We start from the raw sequence: 20,267 nt of genomic DNA, 5'->3' as shown, positions 1-20,267 counted from the left end.
AGATAAGTAGATACTATAAAAATAAGGGCTAGGTGATGGATTTAGAAAACTATTTGAATGCCTGTAGATGCAACTGCCCATTCTATAATGCCTCAGTTGAACCAACTCTTGATTTGGAGGTATAAATGGATGAAAAATAGTGGAGAAAACTAGTTTCATAATTTCAGACGTTTCTTTCAATCGGGATTTTAAAATTGCATAACAAGCATTTCTAAGATGTGTGTTTTATTTTTGTAAATGCTGATGGTTGTGATCGATCTCTTCTGACCAGAAGGAAATGAGTTCATAGTCACATTGGCATTGAGGCTTCCACACTGCAGTGCAGTACAAGACTGCATGTTATTTTGAAGAAAGAAGGTTTCTTTTGCCATGTTTAAGTGACTGTTGAGGCAAAAGAAAACAGTTCCTTGTTTTTCATAGCATGATCGTTGCTATAATACTGCAGCCCAATGCTACTTCATCCTTGTTATTGAAGTTCTCAGTCATGTCATGAGAAATCAGGAAAGTACAACTCAGCAAGTAAGATCAAGTTCACTGAGTAAATAAAGAGTATGTGCTTATTAGCAAAGGTCTTCCACAAGTATGTACAGCTCAAAGCACGGGCAGGATGTCTCACCAAGTGACAGCCGTAATGCAAAAATTTGTTGCTGATAAATTTGTCAGTCTCTCTCAAGATACATTTTGTTGCCACTTCATCACTTTAAAAAGTATAAAGTTATATAACAGTCAGCATTGCATATGTGGATGATAAGACCAGGGAAAGAAAACAATCTTATTTCTGAACTGGAGCCAATGGAAGTGTTAGGCAAGGTCTGCGTGTTCATTAGCTGAGCTTAGAGGTGGCCTGACAGAAGACGATGGTTTCCTGAGGGCTGTTGCAATCTTACTTTTGATAAGATGTTGTTGGAAAAGAATTGATACATGGGGCTTTGAGAGGCTTCTGAAACTTTTAACTTTACAAAAGTGAAAATGAGTTGAGCAGTTGCTTGTACTCAGAAGGACCTTGCATCATTAGTCTATGTAATATAGTGTCCTGTAGCTGGGATAATTAAACTGATGTTTGGTTTGTGACTGTGGGTTCATTTTCCTTACAAGATTTGAAATTGGAACAATAATCTGTCTTTAACACAAACAGAAAACTCGTCTTCGAAACATTGGCAAAGAGCTCTCAGAGGAAGAGATTAGTCAAAAGAGAAAAAAGTTTGAGGAAGAATAATCTGGGCAAACTCCCTGTTAGGAGAGATTAACAATAAGATCTAAAGATCTACACTCTAGATCAAAAGGCAAATGTACAGCTCAAAAGCAGATATCTCAGTTTATACTTATGATGGAAGAAAAGTATTTTTAGTATCATAGGAACAAGTGGACAGTGAAGTCTATGTCAGTCTCCCTTACCTTTACTTTGTATTCATTTCTCATCAGAGGAAGTGAATCCAAGTCTCAACACAGTAGAGAGTCAGATTTGTAATGTCCCAACTGGAGAAACCATGCTAATTTGTGCAAGAATGCTTGCACAAAGCACTTAAAATTTTAATGACAGTGCTTTGGGATGCATTTGAGAGAACTGAATTAGATTAAACCAGTCGGGTTGCAGGCTCATGACAAATGCACAGAATCACAGAATCACCAGGTTGGAAAGGACCCACTGGATCATCGAGTCCAACCATTCCTAACACTCCCTAAACCATGTCCCTAAGCACTTCATCCACCCTTTCCTTAAACACCTCCAGGGAAGGCGACTCAACTCCCTCCCTGGGCAGCCTCTGCCAGTGCCCAATGACTCTTTCTGTGAAGAATTTTTTTCTGATATCCAACCTGAACCTCCCCTGACGGAGCTTCAGGCCATTCCCCCTTGTCCTGTCCCCTGTCACTTGGGAGAAGAGGCCAGATCCCTCCTCTCCACAACCTCCTTTCAGGTAGTTGTAGAGAGTAATAAGGTCTCCCCTCAGCCTCCTTTTTTCCAGGCTAAACAACCCCAGCTCTCTCAGCCGCTCCTCGTAAGACTTGTTTTCCAGCCCCTTCACCAGCTTCGTTGCTCTTCTCTGGACACACTCCAGAGCCTCAACATCCTTCTTGTGGTGAGGGGTCCAGAACTGAACACAGTATTCGAGGTGCGGTCTCACCAGTGCCGAGTACAGAGGGAGAATCACCTCCCTAGACCTGCTGGTGACCCCATTTCTGATACAAGCCAAGATTCCATCGGCCTTCTTGGCCACCTGGGCACACTGCTGGCTCATGTTCAGTCGGCTTCTGAGTGTATGATTCAGTTCGTGAGGGGCTGGAAATCTTTTTATTTTGCCCAGGCACCTCTAGCATAGTGTGAGTTAAATGGAGATGATTATAGAGATTTAAAGAGGATACTTGGTGCTTAATTGATATGCAAGATGAAGTTTCAGATTTTAGGCGCATATCAGAATGAGAACGGGAAGTATGAAATATTTTTTCATAGCTCATTAAAAGTCTCTCATAAAATGACAAAGCAACCTTCCCGTTTCTCCCCTGACACCTCTGATAATACAATGAGATCACCACTTTATCTTTTTTTCTTGTTATCCATTTGGATAATAGTTGCAGTTGTATAATTACAGCAACCTTGGACTAAAATGCAGAAAAAAAGCAGCCTGTGGGGTTTGGCATGACTTAACATAATAGAATTTGAGGAAACAAGGCCAGTATTTTCAAGCTTATTTACCTAAAACTTGATTTATGGGTTTTTTTAATGTATGAATTGTCATCTTAATTAGAAATTCTTTTTGAGATGCAGAATGTCTCTGTTGTCTTTTGAAGTTGGTACTCAACTTTTCCAAAAATTAGGCTGTTTATCAGGTTTTTTAAAGGGGGGGTAAGATAACTAACTAATACTCTGATCAAAGTGGCCTGAGTTTGGCTAAGAGCTAAAAAAGGGAGAATGCTGTAATTGTCTGGAAGCATTGCAGAAGTAGGAGAGAAAAAATGTTTTTTACTATGTTATAAGGATATGGAAAGAAATTAGGATACAATGAGAGCCCATGTTTGAATTGCCATTGCTTGAGATATTTATCATATAATGAGGCTGGATGATGCCTTTGAAGCAGTTACTTTATTTAATTGCTGGCAGCGTGCTCAGTGCTGCTAAGGACTACTGAAAAAGGAAGGGGGAGGGTGGGAACAGATGACTTTGAACCCCTTCCTGCTGTAGGCACTGAAAGGTCTGAGCTACCGGTCCACTAGAGGTTCAGCACACAAATACCTGCACGTTTCCACACAGCGTGGGAACTGCTGTCTCAGTCACCCCAGAGGATGTGCTTCCTTCTTCTTTAGAACTTCTTATTGCTTGGGAACAATATAGGCCATGCATGATAATCTTCTCCCCAAAAGCTCTTTCCTTACACTGTGTAACTTCAAAACCGTTCAGTGTGTTTTCAGTAATTCCTGATATTCTCTGTATTCATACTATTTATAACAGTTCTAAGTTCTGCGCTTTAGTGTTGTGTTCCAAGTGTACTTGTATGACAAAATATCACTGTGTTTAACTAGAATCATCGTTTTGAGTGTTGGAGGATGTTTTATTTGAGCTAATGTGACATTTTCAATATGCCTCACTTTCTTTTTTTACTTTTTAGGATGTGAAAGGTAAATCTGACAAACCAGTGCTGGTGGATCACCAGGAAGTGGAGGAGCAGCTCCCAGAAAATGTATGTGTGGTTATGTTAACTGGTAAGGGTGGGGTTCTGAGGGCTTGATCTAGCTGAAGATTGAGTGATTTATGAAGGCAAGGGTTTAACCTGGGAGACATTAAAATCATTTTCATGGGGGAAAATTTTAAAAATTACTTGCTTCTCTTTACTTATGTGGAAATAGTCACACAGGCTAATGTGAAGAATGTTCTTTGCTGCTTAAAAAAAATAAAAAAAAATGCATGTTTTTTTATATGAGAGGCACAGTTGAGCAAGGTGAACTGTTGTCCCTACTTCCTATGTGATCATTTCTGGAAGCACAGTTATCCAGTTATCCTGATTTTCCATGTTTTTACTTCATCTGTGCTTATTGCTTTTTTCCCTTCTCTTGACTTAGTGGTTTTAATAAGGTACAATAATCAGCATCTAATGATGATGTCCACATAACATGCCTTTCTGTGATCTGATCTCTTTGGTTTCTGCTTTGCTTTTAGGTGCTGAACCAGATTAAGCAATCCAAAACTTCAACAAAAGTACCAGTCAACTTGCAGGAGATACCGCTGGTGCCAGCACCTACTTATCTTTCTCCTGAGACTGAAGTCAGCAGCCGTAGTATGAACCGCTTATTTTTTCCACCAATATAGAGTATATTTATTAACCTACGCCCAAGATGGATCCCTTCTTTTATTTTTTTTTTCCAGATAACTTTTGCTGAGATTTTTGTCTTTGAACATTGAATAACCTATTTTGAGTTATTTTATAAAGTGTTTGTATTTTTCTCTCATTTTGTAGTTTTTGAGAGCTTTAAGGTGTCTTTGCTTATTTTTCTTGACATTTATGTACAAAGGCATTGCTCCTATTTTTAATTAAAATGAAAACAGAAGGAAAGCCAATCTGTGGCATCCTGTCCATTCTACAGAGCTGGGATGTGTCCTTATCTGTCCTGAGTGGAATAATACACCTTGCCAACATGACATGAATTGTTGAACTTATAACTGAATTAAATATCCACCCAGACTTACTCTGAACCTTTACTCCCAGACCTCTGGAATTGTTCTGATTTAGAGATTTCAAAAATGAGTCAGAATGCTAGTTTGATTTGGATTTGTAAAGGTGGAGAACAAAGTACATTCCTTTGGTGGTTTTCATTTTCTTATTGGATAGTTTGACTTCTCTTTTTACTGTTTCATGTTCTTAGGCATCTTTCCACCTCCCTTGCCTGTGGATCCAGCAACGTGTCCTATAGTGCCGGGGCAGGAGATGACTATAGAGATATCTAAGGGTCGGTCGGGCCTAGGACTCAGCATTGTTGGGGGAAAAGACACTCCACTGGTGAGTTTCTGTTAAAATACTACTTACTGGCTCTGTTAAAGAACAGGATGCAAAGAAAACATAGAAAGTAATGATGCCGTTAATCTGTAATTCCTCTAATGAATTGTTCAACAGAGGGAGGAGAAACCAGCAACTACAATCTCCAATAACAAATTCATCATTTTGCCTTGTATGAGATCGGTTGGTTTCTGTTCCTGTTTAAAGGAAAAGGTTTGTGTTTCAGTAGTACTTTCTGCTAGAGTCAGAGTTTACAAATATGTGTTCTTTTTTAACCGTTATGAATTAGGGTTTTCAACAGGTAAGTTACCAAATGTTTGGACTAGGAATTAATGTCACAGAGGTAGAGCTACTTCAGCAAGGTTAACACCTCTGTCTCGAGAGCATAAACGCTTAGTAGCTGTTTGAGCAAACTGTGACTTATCTTCCTGTCAGAAGGGTAAACCGAAGGTACTCTTTTATTGGTTTCTGTCTTTTTCCTTAACCTTGCTCTTGGCCATGCTGTTTTTTTAAAGCAAATATCTTCAGCTAAATTAAAAAGTATCAGTTCAAGTGTAAACTCAGCAAGTTAGTTATGCTAAACCCTTCTCTGCCTCTGCTATTGCTTTTCTACTCCACTTTCTGTTTAATATGTGCTGTGTTACAGTATAACAGAATGTCAGATTGTTTTTTTAAATGTCAAATTCAGTTCTTTCAGTAAACAATTCTGCTGCAGAAGTGTCTTTACTGGGTTCTCCTAAATCCCCTGCTGCAGAGACACTTAAAGCAGTAGAGCCGCTTCGTTACATGCAGTTGTTCCCAATGATATCATAGTGGTGCATCATTAAGCACTGAAGAGCCGTGAGTGTCAGCAGCTACAGACAGTTGAAATGTATTAATCCTTTCCCAGACCAAGAAAAAAGAAGGAAAAAACCACAAGGAGGTTGAAAGGAGAAAGAAAGTTTTGTTTTGCAAAGTGTAGGCTGTATGTTTTACACTGTTGAAGCTGGAATTGGAAACGATTCAGCTTTTGGTCCCATTTATCCAAGTCTCTGATTATGTAGTTTAGATGAATTGCTGTGTTTCACATGGAGAGAGATCTGAGTTATGTTGAAGGCTTAAATCAGCCTATATGGTTTTCACTCTGTCCAGCCATGCGCTGTTTTGTACCCAGTCCCTTTTTTGTCAAGATCCTCTCTGTTGAGTAAATTCAAATAAGTAGTTCAGCATTAGTCATCTCTCTGCTTTTTCATTTAACTGGAAGTTGGAAATAATACATGGCAGTCTGTCAGATGCAATCTGGTACATGTCTTTCATGAGATTTTAATATAAATAAAGGAAAATCTTAAATATCTGCTACAGAGCAGATGAAAAATGCAAAGGATTTTATTCTTCAAGTTGAGTAAATGGTTTTGGTTAAGTATCATACTTTCATTAGTTTAGTCATTAAAGCGTCCTCCTGGGAGTTTATTTTAAAAAAACTTGTACTTGGTTGCAATAACTGAAATTCATGAAAGGAGGGAGGTCTGACTTTCCTCGTTTCTGATCCGTGCATTACAGCACCTACAAAAATGGTTTCCTGTTTCTTTTTCTGAATCTGCTCCTTCAAACACAAGCAATGGAAACAAGTTGCTTCTGTGAGACCACAGTCTAATCTGATCACTTAGCGTGTGTAGACACTCTCTTTGGGATTCTCCATAACCTGCTTATCCAAAACAGCGTGTGCCAACTGTTCTTCTCAAAGCATGTACTCGGAGTCATGTCTTCAGTTGGTGAGATCATCATCACTCTGTCTGCTTTATACCACTGACCTCCCCCACATTTTGATGCCTTCCGTTTTTTGCCATGAAGTCAGAAAAACTTTTGTTAAAGAGTTGAAATGAAGTTCACATAACATAATGAGGAGTAGAAGAAAATACTATTCAGGACTTTCGAAAACTTTCTGTCTTTCTAAGTTTCATGTGGTAGAGAGGAAATATAACAAAATAGGTTCATGGAGTTGAGTGATGTATCTTGTCTCGCTGTCTTGTTTGTTTTTAAATCTGTTATATAGATGGACATCTTCTGTACTGTAAAAAAAAGCAAAATAAATTGATTTGCAGCTTCATTTACATGTTATGCTTACGTGCCATAGAAGTTCATCAGTTTTGAATGTCCTATGTGGCAGAAATTTGTTCCCAAGACACACTGTTTTCTGCAGTGCAGAGAAATGAGAATGAAGCCACAATTGGCTTCAACAGTTTGGGTTTGTTTTTTTAGCTAGCTTTGAAATAGGAATTGTCATATCAAAGTCAGAAAGGATGGGAATAGCACCATTCGTAGCCTGTCTCAGCAGGCATGAAGCAGGGATGCTGTATTTCGTACTCTTGTGGTTCAGATGCTGCACTGATACAATAGAGGTAAGATGATCTGGTGGGACCGTGGAAATGTGCACAAGAAAGGGCATCGCAGGATAGGTGTAAGACTGTGGAAGCAGTGCCTGCATGTGCCACAAAGAGCTGCAGAGAGTTTTTATTTTACCCTTTTGTCCTCTGAGAAATCAAGACATGAACGCCTGTTTCTTTCTTCCTTTTCTTCCTTTTTGAGCTATCTTTACTTTGTACCTGCGCGGGTGTTTGAGTGCCTTTGAAACAATGAAGGATATCAGTCCCGGTTCCTAAAGTTGCAGAAGTAATTTATTGGTACAAGGAAAGAGGGAGTCTGTGCCTTGATAGAGCTTGTAAAGTCTGAGGGCAGACTATAAAAGGGCCTCATCTATGTGGCATTAAAATGCACTTGATATAAAAATGCTTAACTGAATACTGATAAACACTGGTGCACAACAGCAGCTCACATGTGATGGGGAAAGCTCATTAGGAATATTTTGGATCTTTCTTAAACACATGATATACAGCCCCAGCTTTTGGAATAATAAATCTGTCAGCCTGCTAAAGGGACGCAGCATTTCAGTATGAAATATAGAGTGCAACTTTTAAATCATAACCTTAGGAATCTCATCAGAAATCATGTAGAGACTTGAAAAATACAGCCTGCAAGCAGGGAGGTTAATTTGTTCAGGAGGTTAGAAAGTGATGTCTTAACCCCTATGAAATGTTCTTTGGTGAGAAGATAACCATCCCATTAAATTTGCAAAACCTTTCAATTCCATGCATTATGAGCAAGAACTGTGGCTGTGTGCTTAGGGGAGCAGGAGAGCATCAGCTTGAAAGATGATGCCTGTAGAAAAGGCACGGGGAAGGAAGAATTGGCTTCGAGAGTTGCCTTTGCGTCCTTGATCTTTAGACTGCTATAGCTCTTAAGCAGTCCTGTTTCATTTTATTCTAAGGGTTGGGGTTTATTTTTATTTTTTTCTTCACTGTCTTTCATTTCACCTTCCCATGTACCCCTGAGAGAACACAACACATGGCCTTTGCTTTAAAGCAATTAAACTGTAGAGTGGAGCTGGCTGAAGTACAGGGCTTTCAGTTTGTGAGAAGTTTTCTTTTTTGGTTGTAGTCCAATCAAACTTGTAAAAGTAACCTCAGAACAGGATTTTTTTTTTTTTTTATATTTTTTTTTTTTAAGTGTTTTCAGAAACATCCCAAAACGAGGTTTGAGGCTCTGACTCTGCTCCCCAGGACACCGTCCTGCCCTCTCTTCTCCCCCCGGCTGCTGAATGATATATAAATGCTTGTCAGCTCTACCACTGCTAATAGCAGCCATAAACCTGACAGGGCTGTCATTGTCACTCGGCAGCTGCCGGGCCTCTCGGGGCCCCTGAACTGCTCCAGCCATGGTACACCTGGGATTCATGAATGTGGCAGACCTGTTTGGGCAATGCCTGTGGTGCAGCTCAGGAAGCCACGGGCACTGAAAACCCCAGCACGCTGGGCAGGACACTGGTGTTTGGGCTGCCAGCTCCAAGCCTGGGCAAGCTATGACTTCTAGTTAAATGTGGAGTTCACGTTTCAGAGTTGGGTGTTCACAGCAGGAAGCCAGCAGCGGCATGGCTGGCTGGCCCAAGGCTGCTGGGGCCGTGTGGATCTGCAACAAATAACTGGCCCTGTAGGATACAGGGCTGGCAGCACTGGTTAGTCCAGTTGCTCACTGGAAATGAGCTTTTAGGTAATTTAGGAAATGTTCTTCAGTTATTCTGCTTTTGATTCATTGGATTCTGCATAAGTTGTTCCGAGGCAAATAATTTAGTTTCAAGTAACAGACTTTTTCCTCTGAAACTGTTTTGCCAGGAAGTTTCTATAAGATTTTCTTCTTAAATTGTCTTGAGAACAGGACATCAAGGAATTGCTTAAAAAAGAGGTGTTCTGGTACTCCTGCAGAAGGCATGTGGGGTTAAATCATCCAAGCCCCATTATCACCCCAGAGTGAGTGAATGCTGTAATATCTTGTCCAGTTACCAACATGCAATAAGCCATTTTCTATAAAACAGGATTGCCAATTTACAGGGATTTTGTTCTTGGCAGTGCATTGAAAAAGCATTGCTGTAAGATACAAACATTTTCTTAGTAGGTGGGAACACTATTTTTGCTTCCAGCTGAATAATTTAGTAATGGTTGAGTTGATTACTTGTAGTTATTGACTCTGTATTTGCTGCCTGGGTGATTAAGATGCTCAGACATGCCAGAGGGGATTCAGCGGTTTCAAGGCCAGTGGAGTCAGCCTGGTACAGGGATGTTCCCCCCAGGCAGAATCAGAAAACCCTGGGATGGGAGGAGAGCACAGAGGCTCAGCTGGGGCTTGAAGTCATGGTTAAGTACTGAAAAGGCACAGCACAGCCTACGATATAAAAGAAGAAAGGATTGAAGGAGCCCTAACCTAGAGGCCCTTTGGAGGTGGAGCTGGGAGGTTATGATTACCCGACCCTGACACAGGAAGGAAGAAAAGAAGCATACTTCATCCTATGTCTTTTTAAATGAAAAGGACAATAAACATCTTATGCAGAATTTTCTACTGAGTTGTCTATTTTCATTTGGTAAATAATTTTTTTTTAGTTTTGCTTTCAGCTGACTTTAATAAAAAGCAGTTTAAGGCAATTCACAAACTTTGAGGTACTTCATCTGTAAAATCAATTGATCCACAAAGCCAGGAAACTTTGAACACTTTAGCAGTGCTCCAAAAAGTAACAGAACATGCCTGCTCTCAGCTAAAAGAAGTTGGTGTGAGAGCTGGAAACACCAGAGTGAGAGAGGAAAAAGCTTTTCTAATAACCTCGCTTAGCCCGGAAAGCTTTCTGGCTTACAGCGGAGCAGGGGGAGCTTCGTGTTGGTGGGGATGCGGTTTGACAGAAGAATATTTAGATTGATTCTGTCAGTCCAGGTGAGTCATACCTTGCATAAAATCCATCTGTTAAAAAAGGGCAAGGGAATAATCAAGAAAGCTGTGACTTTAAATCGCAGCTGTTCAAGACCCAGTGTTTGCCCCTGGAGCGGTGAGGGCTAATTACCCTGCTAGGATCTGCGTGCTGCCAGGAGTAGGCTGTTAATAATACCAAAGCCAAGTCTGATATCTCTGTTTTGTGCCGTATTGCAAGTCAGCAGTGGGGGCCTACCTAAACAGGAGGACTGATGCGACTTCTGTGTTGCTAAACAAACAGGTTCTCCATTGGTTGAGCTTTCCTCTTTCCCTCCCATCTCAGTTATATTTAGATTCAGTCGAAAATAACTCATCAGTTATAGACATCCAAGGTCTGAGCGACTTTGTTGACAGCTATGAAGTGCAGCTAAGACTGAAACTGTTCTGGTGGAATATGCTTACCTCGTGACTACAAATGAAAAGCGGGATATTGGCCTCACGAGGGTTTCAGCAACATATTGGCTGTAGGTACTGTTGCTGTTAAGCCTGTGGCACTATGAATGGGACAATAGAATGAAATATGGTAACAGAGGTCCTAAGTTTTTAATTGTGACTTGGATATTGTGGAGGAAAAGTTTACAGTTGGGAGAGAAACAAAAGCAATTACTTCTTAACCTTCACCCGCATTTATAAAACAGAAGACAATTTAATGGCAGGGTGGTAAATGCTGTTAGCTTAAAACTGTGAGGAATTGCTTTGACTCTTGGTTGGGTAATGTTAAAATGAAGTTTGTGGTTTCATCATAATTTCAGAACAAAGTTAGCTTACAACAGCATGACAAAACGAAACTGCTTTGTACATGAGTTACCACAAATGGGAATTAGAATAGTAAGTTTTGCAAATCATGTATTTGATGGATCTTTGGCAGCGGTTTAGCTGGCTGTACGGCTAGCTTGTGTAGTAGCTCCTTGTTTGAAGAAGTTGGTGTCTTCCAAGAGTATAGATCAACAATATTCAAAAGCAGTAGGACACTTCAGAATGGACCTCAGGAGTATCTTGCTTGCTGCTGGTTGAAACCAGTGGCTTTTGACTTCCTGTATCACATGTATTCAGGATCTCATGCATTCTTTATAACCTGGGTTATGCACTGTACACTGTAAATTTTCTTAATTTTTTGTTTAATAAAATAATGAGAGTGAGAGAGTTAACGTTTTAATACATAGTTCTGTTTTATTATTCCCTCTAAAATGAGCATGTATACTTTTTGAAAAACTTTGGTTTGCTTTGGCATACGATTCATAGAAGCATAGCTCTTTCTATCATTTTGACTTAAGTCATATATTTTTACACTAAACATCTTATTACCTTAGTTTTATTATTTCAGAATCAAAGGAGAGCTTGCAAATGTCTATGACTGCAGACTGAAGGAATGTTAATGAATAGTGCCATTGAATTTTCAGGTTTTAGCTTTTCTGATCTTAGAGAATATAACTGTAAGCAAAAATATTATGCAAGCAGAATAAAATTTAAATAAATAAGGACCAGATGTAACTATAGGGGCCTATAAAATGTAATGCAAATATTATCCACTTCCTTAAAATGAATCTGTATTTTAGTATGAAAAATTATATTCATATTGATGTTGTAGATTAATCTTTTTTATGAAAGTTGGCAAGTGAACACCATCTCTTGCAAGGGCTTGTTCTTAAATGGGTAACAGACCTTTTGTTTTGACCTTGAGTAGAGAAGTTTCAGTATCATGCAATGTAAAGCATTTTTACATTAACACAGTAATACATTTTTACATTATATAGCCTGTTTTATTACAGTAGTGTTTGGCTTAGGATTTTGGGTGCCTGTTAATGGTTTGTGAATGCCAGCAATTGCAAGATATTTGAGCGTTAGAAGGAGGTATATGCAGCATGAAGCATTAAGTAAACCCCTTTACAAAGTCAAGTGATTTGCTTGGAGTTGACCTTCAGCTTTCGTTGCTGAACTGTTATCTTTTAGATTCCCTTTAGATCTGTGAATGGAAGATCATAGATCATAACACAACTGTCATAATTTCCTCTACCTACAAGGAACCAGCAGCTGGGTTTATTTTAACTACTGAGAGATTCTTATATGGGGCTAATTCTTCAGCCAAACACACTGTGCAACCAGTTGATTCCTACTTTATCTGTGAAGCCGGTAAAAATGAAATGATGATTTTACTCTCTGGACAAAGTATTAGAGAAGTTGAAAAGGAAAAAACTAGTAATATTTTACTTGCCCTGGCAAAGAGATAAGTCTATAATCCTGCAGTCAGCAAAAGGTCTTGTAGCTTTATTATCTTTAATAAATACTAATTTAGTATAACATTTGTAGCCAAATATGAAATTTGTTGGAAATACGTAATACGAGCTTAGGAAAACACAACTTGTCAACTAAATCAGAAAACATCTTTTCCTGAATATTATATGTAGTGTACTTTTTTGCTTCCTCAGGAAACTACTCTAATCCATACAAAAAGCTTTGTTTCTTACATGTAAGAAACGTAGTTAGTGGTAAGATTCGTTCATGTAACTCCAGGCCAAACTGAGAAACAGGCATGTAAAAATCATGTAATTCCAACAGTTTGCTCTGCCTGCTTTCTAGCACTGCCCAACCATGTAGGTTCCCAAAAAATCTGGTGTCTCTCATTTGACCTGGTCTTTCAGCATCATTGTCTGTGTGTGGGCATGTCTGTTCTGGAAGAAATGTACCTTTTGCATATGATGCTCCCTTGGTCTGGGACAAATGGCTGGCCATGCTTTGGTGGTAGAGAGTCTTGCAGCCATGGAGCAGAGCTATGGATCTGGTGTCTACTCTCAGGACTGGTTAGGTGATTTTTTTTTTTTTTTCCTAACCAAGTACCTTACTCGGTGTCATTCTGTTGTGATGATTATTGCAGTCCTTATTGTGTTGCACATCACGTTATTTCTGTGAAGTGCCTTTGATCCTATCAAAACAATGTTTCGGTCTCTTAGACTGAGATATCACGGAAAAGATAAGCTAAAAACAAAGTTAACGTTAGCTCAATTAAAGAACTATCTTGTTGCGGATGATCTGTAATGGATAAGTACTCTTTAGTACTATGCAAGAAGCCTCTTTACCAAAATTCAGACCGTCTTCCTTGTGAAATTCAGCCAACACCAGGTATGTGGGAATTTCACTGCTTCAGTTCTGTTGAAATCTCCCCTCTTGCATACTGATTCACCTTTTATCATATGACAGATCTTCATCAAAATATCCATGGTACCTAATGTTTGAGCCTCCTTCGTGTCTTGTGTCCTACTCCCTCACGCTCTATTCCCAGCTTTTGCAAATAACAGGCTGGGGGCTGTTTTTCAGTGGCAAAGGGCACCTGCATTGAAAGCTGCTGTTTGTCATTTTGAATAACAGCTGCATAGAAAAAAAAGAAATACTAGAGCTCAGAAGCTATAAACTTGCAGAAAATGTGTGAGCAGGCCAAACCTGAAATCAGACAGCTTGTGAGACTTTCTCACTACTGTTTATGGTCCTGAGGCTTTTAAGGTTTGCTTGGTCAGTGATTTTCCTGAACAGGAAGCCGACTTTACCACCGTTCTCCCAAAGGATCAATCAGGACCCTGCTATGTGGTCGTTGCCTGGGGTCTCTGCCATACCAGTTCTTGACATTTAAGATACAAAGATTAAGCTGTTACTCTTGCTAAATTTAATTGTTAATGTTAGCATTTCTATTTGTGCTCTCTGCTGATGGTTAAGTTTGATATTCTTACCCTATTGAGTCTCTGAAGTTGTTATAAATCAACCAGAAAAAATATCCATGGCTTGGGGGTGGAGTTGAGATCCAGTTCTTGAGAGTTCGGGGCTGTTACCCTCAGACAGAAGGCAACGTGATGTCGATGATGCTGTGTACATTTTACAAGTTCTGTTTTCCATAAGTGGACTCTCGGACTGGAAGCTAATTTCTCTAAGGTTGTCTTGCCCTCACTGTTCAGTAGTCATTCACTCTGCACCAACATTGTTTTTCAAGATGTTGACCAAGATACTCCATGAACTTCCACTTGTCTGCCATAGCCTTCTCTTCCACAGCCAAAGCCTCTGTTGTCAGAGTCAGTGTGAGGATTGTCACTGATGTTGCTTTTCCTTTGTTCAAGAAGGCTGTGCAACATCTGTGGCGTTCTGCCTGTACAGCGAGACAGGGGGGCATAGCTGTCCCACAGCTCAAACCTGAACCTTACAAGATACCGTCTAATATACTGCCTGAGAGGTTTGGTAAGCATTGCTGCTTGTTAACAGATCTGGTGCACATTGTACACGAATCAGGCGTGCTCTTGCCGTGTATGAGAACTATTCTGGCTTGCAGATGATGGTTTTGGCCGTGCAGTATAGATAGTATCAGTGCATTAAGCTTCATTTCACTGACTACAGGCCCCTGTAATAGCCTTCAATGTAAGCATTAGTCAGCTCAGGATGGAAAACTCAGCACTAACAGACAACTTCCCTTCTACTTTGTCATTCAGTGTTTTCACGGTCAGATAGTCTAAGGTTACACCTGCAAGTGTGGACTTTGCTTAGCATAGAAAAATGCTGTTTATATGCCCTGGATTGTATTCTACATCCTTCCATCTCATATAAATGTTCAACCTTGCATTAATTCCTGATTGGTGTAATGGTCCCTGACTATTCGTTTTCAAAATATACAAAGATTAAAGCTCCAGTTTTTTCTAATGTATTTATAAACTTTATGAAGTATGTACTTTCAGCAGCTGGATACCTTTCTTTATACAGTCGTATTCTTGGTATGAGACTGGTTTTTATTTCCCACTTTTGCACGAACTGTTTTTGCAACTCTGCCAAGCTCTATCATGGAGAACTATAATCTGTATGAAACTGGTAGTGAAAGGAGATAGGGGGATGGGAGTGAAAATCTGTTCAGAGCTGTCATTAATTCAGACTCTCTAGTTGCATATTGGTACCACTTTCCCTTCCTCCCTTTTGACTGATTGACTGATTTTGAACTATTTAGGCCTTGACTTCTAGAGATACCAAACATGCAACTGAATTTGAAGCCAGTGAAAAGGAGTTGCAGACACCCAGTAATCAAAACCCATCCTTTAAATAAATACTTTATATTGTTTTAGTCATGATGTATCTTATTTTCTTTTCTGTGGCACTGATAGAGGTGTTACAGCTTAAATCCGTAGCATGTCAATAGAGTCATTACTGATTAGGGCTTACTTAGGTGGTTGGAGTGTGACATTATGTCTCATTACTGCATAAACGTCTTTAAAATATTGAAATAATTAAAAACGTTCAATAAAATCAGTAGTTTGTTTTCAGTGATTTGTCATGGATGATCAAACTAACAAGATCTTACCCAGATCCCTCTAGATCCAATGGAAAAAGATTATTTCTGGGTAAATGTACTTTGAGCTGATCCCAAAAGTATCAGGGTAAAGATGTCTGTTTGTCATAGTTTATAAGCTAAGGAAGGTAAGACTAATTTTTATGCTTATGGATAATTTAAAAGTCTTTACATTGCAGACGTTGCTTCATTCTGGTTTTAATCAATTTGATAAGCCTGATTCAACTGCACCACTTTTAAAAAAACAGTTAAGAAAAACAGTGATTTGGCAGGTCAGCGAGATGTTTCCTTCTTCAGGGTAGGCACAGACCGAACAGGAATGTACCTTTTCATGCCATATGTATTTTTAGTTCTAGGCCTGGCTTCTAACACATGCAGGAACCGCAGTGTAATACTCAACTGTTGCCTTTTCAAGTAGATGATGCAGATTAATCATACTGATAACATTTGGTGGTTCCTGAATCTGAGCTTTAGGTATGTGTGGTTTTACATTTAGTAATTCAGCTCTGGGAAAAGCTGGTAACTTCAGGTTGTTCACCATTGTTAAAGCAACTGCAGATGGAAAACAAACTTAAAGAAGTATGATTGGAAGATCCTTGCTCATAGGGTAGGAAATAGCAGATTAAGTACAGTCTGAAAGTGTTTGAGTTGATTGTCTTGTGTACGTGCCCACTCCGCTGTTACATGATCACATTGCCATTTTGCCACCCAACTTTGTGTTTATCCAGTGCCCTAGTGTGTCCTTGTTGTAGTTGAATAATATTGTCTTAACACCCTGGTCAGTATTTTATGTTATCTCCTTGGTCACTTCTAAATGCTTTACTTTGTTAAGTATTTTTAAAAAGTAGAAGTGAAATGTGCTGTGGAAGTTCTAAACCACAGGCTCAGCTTTTCTCAAAGTTACCCATGACCAGCCTCAGGTGAAAAAATATACATCACTGTCACCCTCCTGGCTTTTGCCCAGGAAAAAGTCTCTGGTGTTGACTTAGAATGACATGATCATTTTAAAACAAAGGTAACCACCCCACCCCCCAAAAAAAACCCCAAACCCAGCCAACCAACAAAAACCCTGCAACAACACAAACCCCTCAACTGAGACAAGATCTGGGCAGTGCTGCTGAGGTGGACATGCACGTGTTACGCTGTTCTGCTGGTAATAGCTGTTTCAATTATTTCAAGAGAACCCTGCAGTTACCAGCAGGGTGTATATATAAAGGGTTGGTTTTTTTAAAATCAAACCATTCTTTAGGTTTTCTTAATTACCTTCGTACATAGCTCATAGTATTTTGCCTTCATTTATGTAGATTGAAATCTTTTTTCCCCCCATCTGGGACGCTTGTATCAGCTGTAATCCATTTGCGATTAAAATCCTCCAGGCTTTTTTCAGTGACTGGTGTATATGTATCAAAGAGGGGGCTTGTGTCAGTGGTGTTGTGCTCCAGCAAAATGGAGAGGCTGTAGATACAAGTCCACATCATTAAATAAGGTGTAGCGGGAGTGAAAGAGAATAATGCTTTCAGTGTTGTCTTGATCAGAGCGTTAGCTTAAGGGCATTTGAGTTTTCTTTCTGTTCAACATGCACCATGTGTGCTGGGCAAGGATTACGAGGCAACACAGTGCAGGGGGGGTTTAATTTGGTGATGAGAGATGTACTATCTATCTAACAGTGTTTTCGAAACATGGAGGTACTTTATTCTGCCCCGGCAGCTATTTCCTGCACCAGGAAAGCTCCAAGAAAGTGGCGCAGAGCAGAGCTCACACGCTGCTAACCTCACCACCTTTTGTTGCAAATGCAGTGCAAAGTCTCCTTGTTGACTCGTACGCCAAACTGATGAAGGGACTTCATGATCTTAGCATTTTGGGAGGGTTTGTGTGTATAAGAACGGGTTATCAGATACCTATGTATCTGACAGAAAATCGCCAGAGCCATTTCTTGGTGTTTGCTGGTGACATGGGAGAGAGGAGCAAATTTGGCAGAGCGGAGCATCCCGTCGTGCTAGCTGTCAGGACTGCAGCTGAAGCACTGCGGCAGGATGTTCACCTATTTGTTTCAGGAAAAAAAAAAAAAAAAGAAAACAGACCAGAACAATGCAAAGGGAAAGCACCAGCAAGAGAACAGTATGTTCTTTGTAATGCTTTTTCTTCAGGGACATCTATTGCTGGCAATAAGATTAAATCACTGAAACCTTCCCTGAAGCCACATCTGCCACTGCCTACATTTTCCAACCTCAGTAATAAACTAACATTTACCATTGTTCGTTTCTTCTGGATTTCATTTCTTACAGATTTAACCAGCACTATTTACCACAAGGCATTCGGTTCTTGCTTAAGGCTGAGATCTATGCCAAGTCCCTAAAAATATTCATGGCTCAAAGAATCTGGTTTTAAATAATATCATAAAAAGTAGACGATATTAATACAATGGTTCACACCGAGTTCACATACTGCTGATGCCAACCTATAAAAATGATGGAAGCCCAAGAATCTCTAGACAAGACTACCCTGAAATGAACAAAATCCTTTTTAACATTTTTACTAGCTATCTCTATTTTGATTACAGGAGTAATACTTTTATCCCCATATTTTAAAAAAATATAATGTGTTACAGTCTTGCTTATCCTGACATGGAGTGCTGTGCCTTTTTCCTGTGAAGCAGTGAGTAGTGTGGGCTAGGTTGTGGCTACCAGTTTGTGGGGTCTTTGGAAGGGAGGATTCATGCCACCTTTTCTTCCTGCAGGATGCCATAGTGATCCATGAAGTTTATGAAGAAGGGGCAGCAGCCCGAGATGGCAGGCTTTGGGCCGGTGATCAGATTCTGGAGGTAAAGGAGTTCATCTGTGTATGTGCTTGCTTATATCTTTGTTGTATATACTTGTATTCAATGCATTGTAGAGTTCTTGTAGATGAAAAAGAAATCATTTAGTAGGGTCTGTACTTGAAGCTTCTTCTCTGTCTCTAAGAACATCCTGACAAATTCATATTTCCTCATATATTCATATAAACTGAAGGTACAAATTGAGAATATATTAAATTTAATTGAACAAGGCAGTTCCCGAATTACATAGTTCACCTGTCATGTCCAATAGCTCAATATTATTCATCTGTTTAATCTTTTATTTGGAGGCCTGCACTACCACCACTGCTCCAGAAGCTCTGTGCTGCCTGCAGACGAAGTGCTGAGCTGGGCAGATACGGGGCGAGAGGGAGCGGGTAGCGGCAGCAAAGCTGCGAGCATCCCTGCTGGAGAACTCACTGCCTGCCTGCAGCATGGCTGGGGGAGCACTGGCTCCTTCAGGCCACGGTTCATTCAAAGGGTGATCATACAGAATTATTTCTGTGAATAATTGCAGTGTTTTTCCCACAGACAAGCATGAAAATCAAGGAGGGAAAGGGTTAAGAGAGAAGTGCTACTCTGCAAATGAAACTTGCGTCAGGCAGCAGCTGGTTGCAGCCTCTTGCTGTCAGATCAGGACAAATTCCCAGCATGGCCATTAAGGCTTTGGTGTGTAGGGTTAGAAAAATAGTGAGGGGTACTTGGGGAGTTGTCTTTACAGCTCTTGCACTGAAAATATTTTTTTTAGCGTTAAGGCTGAATGTTGTTTTCATTTTATAAATAACTGTGTATTAATAGAGCAGGATAATTAGGGGATAAAAATGGGGAAGGCTAATTAATTCTTCTCTGGCCAAACAGGAAAGTGCTAATGTTTGTGTGCTGTAATATTGTTATTATTTCAGCTTTTAAAAGCAGTACTAATGAACCAAAAAGATGGCTCTGAATTAGTTTCAGATTGGTATGATAGAGCACACATAGATGCCTGTGTCGAGAAAAGAATACCAATGCGGTATATAAATAAATGTGTGTTGAATTAGAACAAAAGGATATAATTATTATAGATTAGGCTTAATTATCTTAATGTAAAATTATGTATGATTACAACTTTGCATATAGAAATAGTGAGAAATATTCTCATTGTCTTAAAACTTACTATGTTATGTTAGTTGATTAACATTGTATTGTTATTCAGTTACAGCTCATTGTACTTTCTAAAGACACTTAAAAATATTTAAGCATTGATATTTTATGGTATTGATGATAAAAATGATTTTGTCAACAGAATGTTGGCAAACACCTTGAAGGGCATCTGTGGATCAGGCCTGGCAAAGTTAGGGCATTAGATTTCAACCTGCAATAGGGTTTTTTTTAATACTTCAGCATTCAAGCAAAAGTTCTTGTTCTATCTGATATTACTAAAATGCTGAAACGTTTTCAGGTTGTCCTACAAGAAATGTAATTGAGTGCTCTAGGAGTGGTCTTGTGTGCCATCTATTGGATAAAAACAAAATAACCATTTCATATGTCCTGCTTAGGCTTTGCCATTGCCATTTCCTAATGTTTTTGATACCTTCTCTCTTGGGCTTGGTGACATTGCAAAGCCAGGGGAGAAGGAATCTTAGCAGTAAGAGATACAGGAAGCTCAAAGGAGCATGACCCACTTCGCCTAGTTGTAAGAGAGAAGCATTGTGGTTCCAGTTTTAAAAAGAAATGAAGAAGTACACCCACAAAACTTACAAGCCAAAATATTTTTATTATTGTGATTTACCCCAGGCAGAGGCACAAAGCACCAAACTCACACTCAGTGGGA

General features: G+C 39.6%; 1 protein-coding gene across 6 annotated transcripts in view; it reads left to right on the top strand.

The window, feature by feature from the left end:
- The window catches only part of PATJ (PATJ crumbs cell polarity complex component), a 158,313-nt gene that overhangs the window by 117,836 nt on the left and 20,210 nt on the right, over nucleotides 1-20,267 (top strand). For all 6 annotated transcript variants that reach the window (XM_054072365.1, XM_054072367.1, XM_054072364.1 and 3 more), the window contains exons 32-35: nucleotides 3,603-3,674; nucleotides 4,151-4,268; nucleotides 4,855-4,988; nucleotides 18,362-18,445. In XM_054072365.1, coding sequence (XP_053928340.1) covers nucleotides 3,603-3,674; nucleotides 4,151-4,268; nucleotides 4,855-4,988; nucleotides 18,362-18,445 — 408 coding nt within the window. The remainder of the gene's footprint in view (nucleotides 1-3,602; nucleotides 3,675-4,150; nucleotides 4,269-4,854; nucleotides 4,989-18,361; nucleotides 18,446-20,267) is intronic.

Source organism: Cuculus canorus, chromosome 8 (genome assembly GCF_017976375.1).
Source record: "Cuculus canorus isolate bCucCan1 chromosome 8, bCucCan1.pri, whole genome shotgun sequence".
Classification (NCBI taxonomy): Eukaryota; Metazoa; Chordata; class Aves; order Cuculiformes; family Cuculidae; genus Cuculus; species Cuculus canorus.
This window is presented reverse-complemented; position numbering and strand designations above follow the sequence as displayed.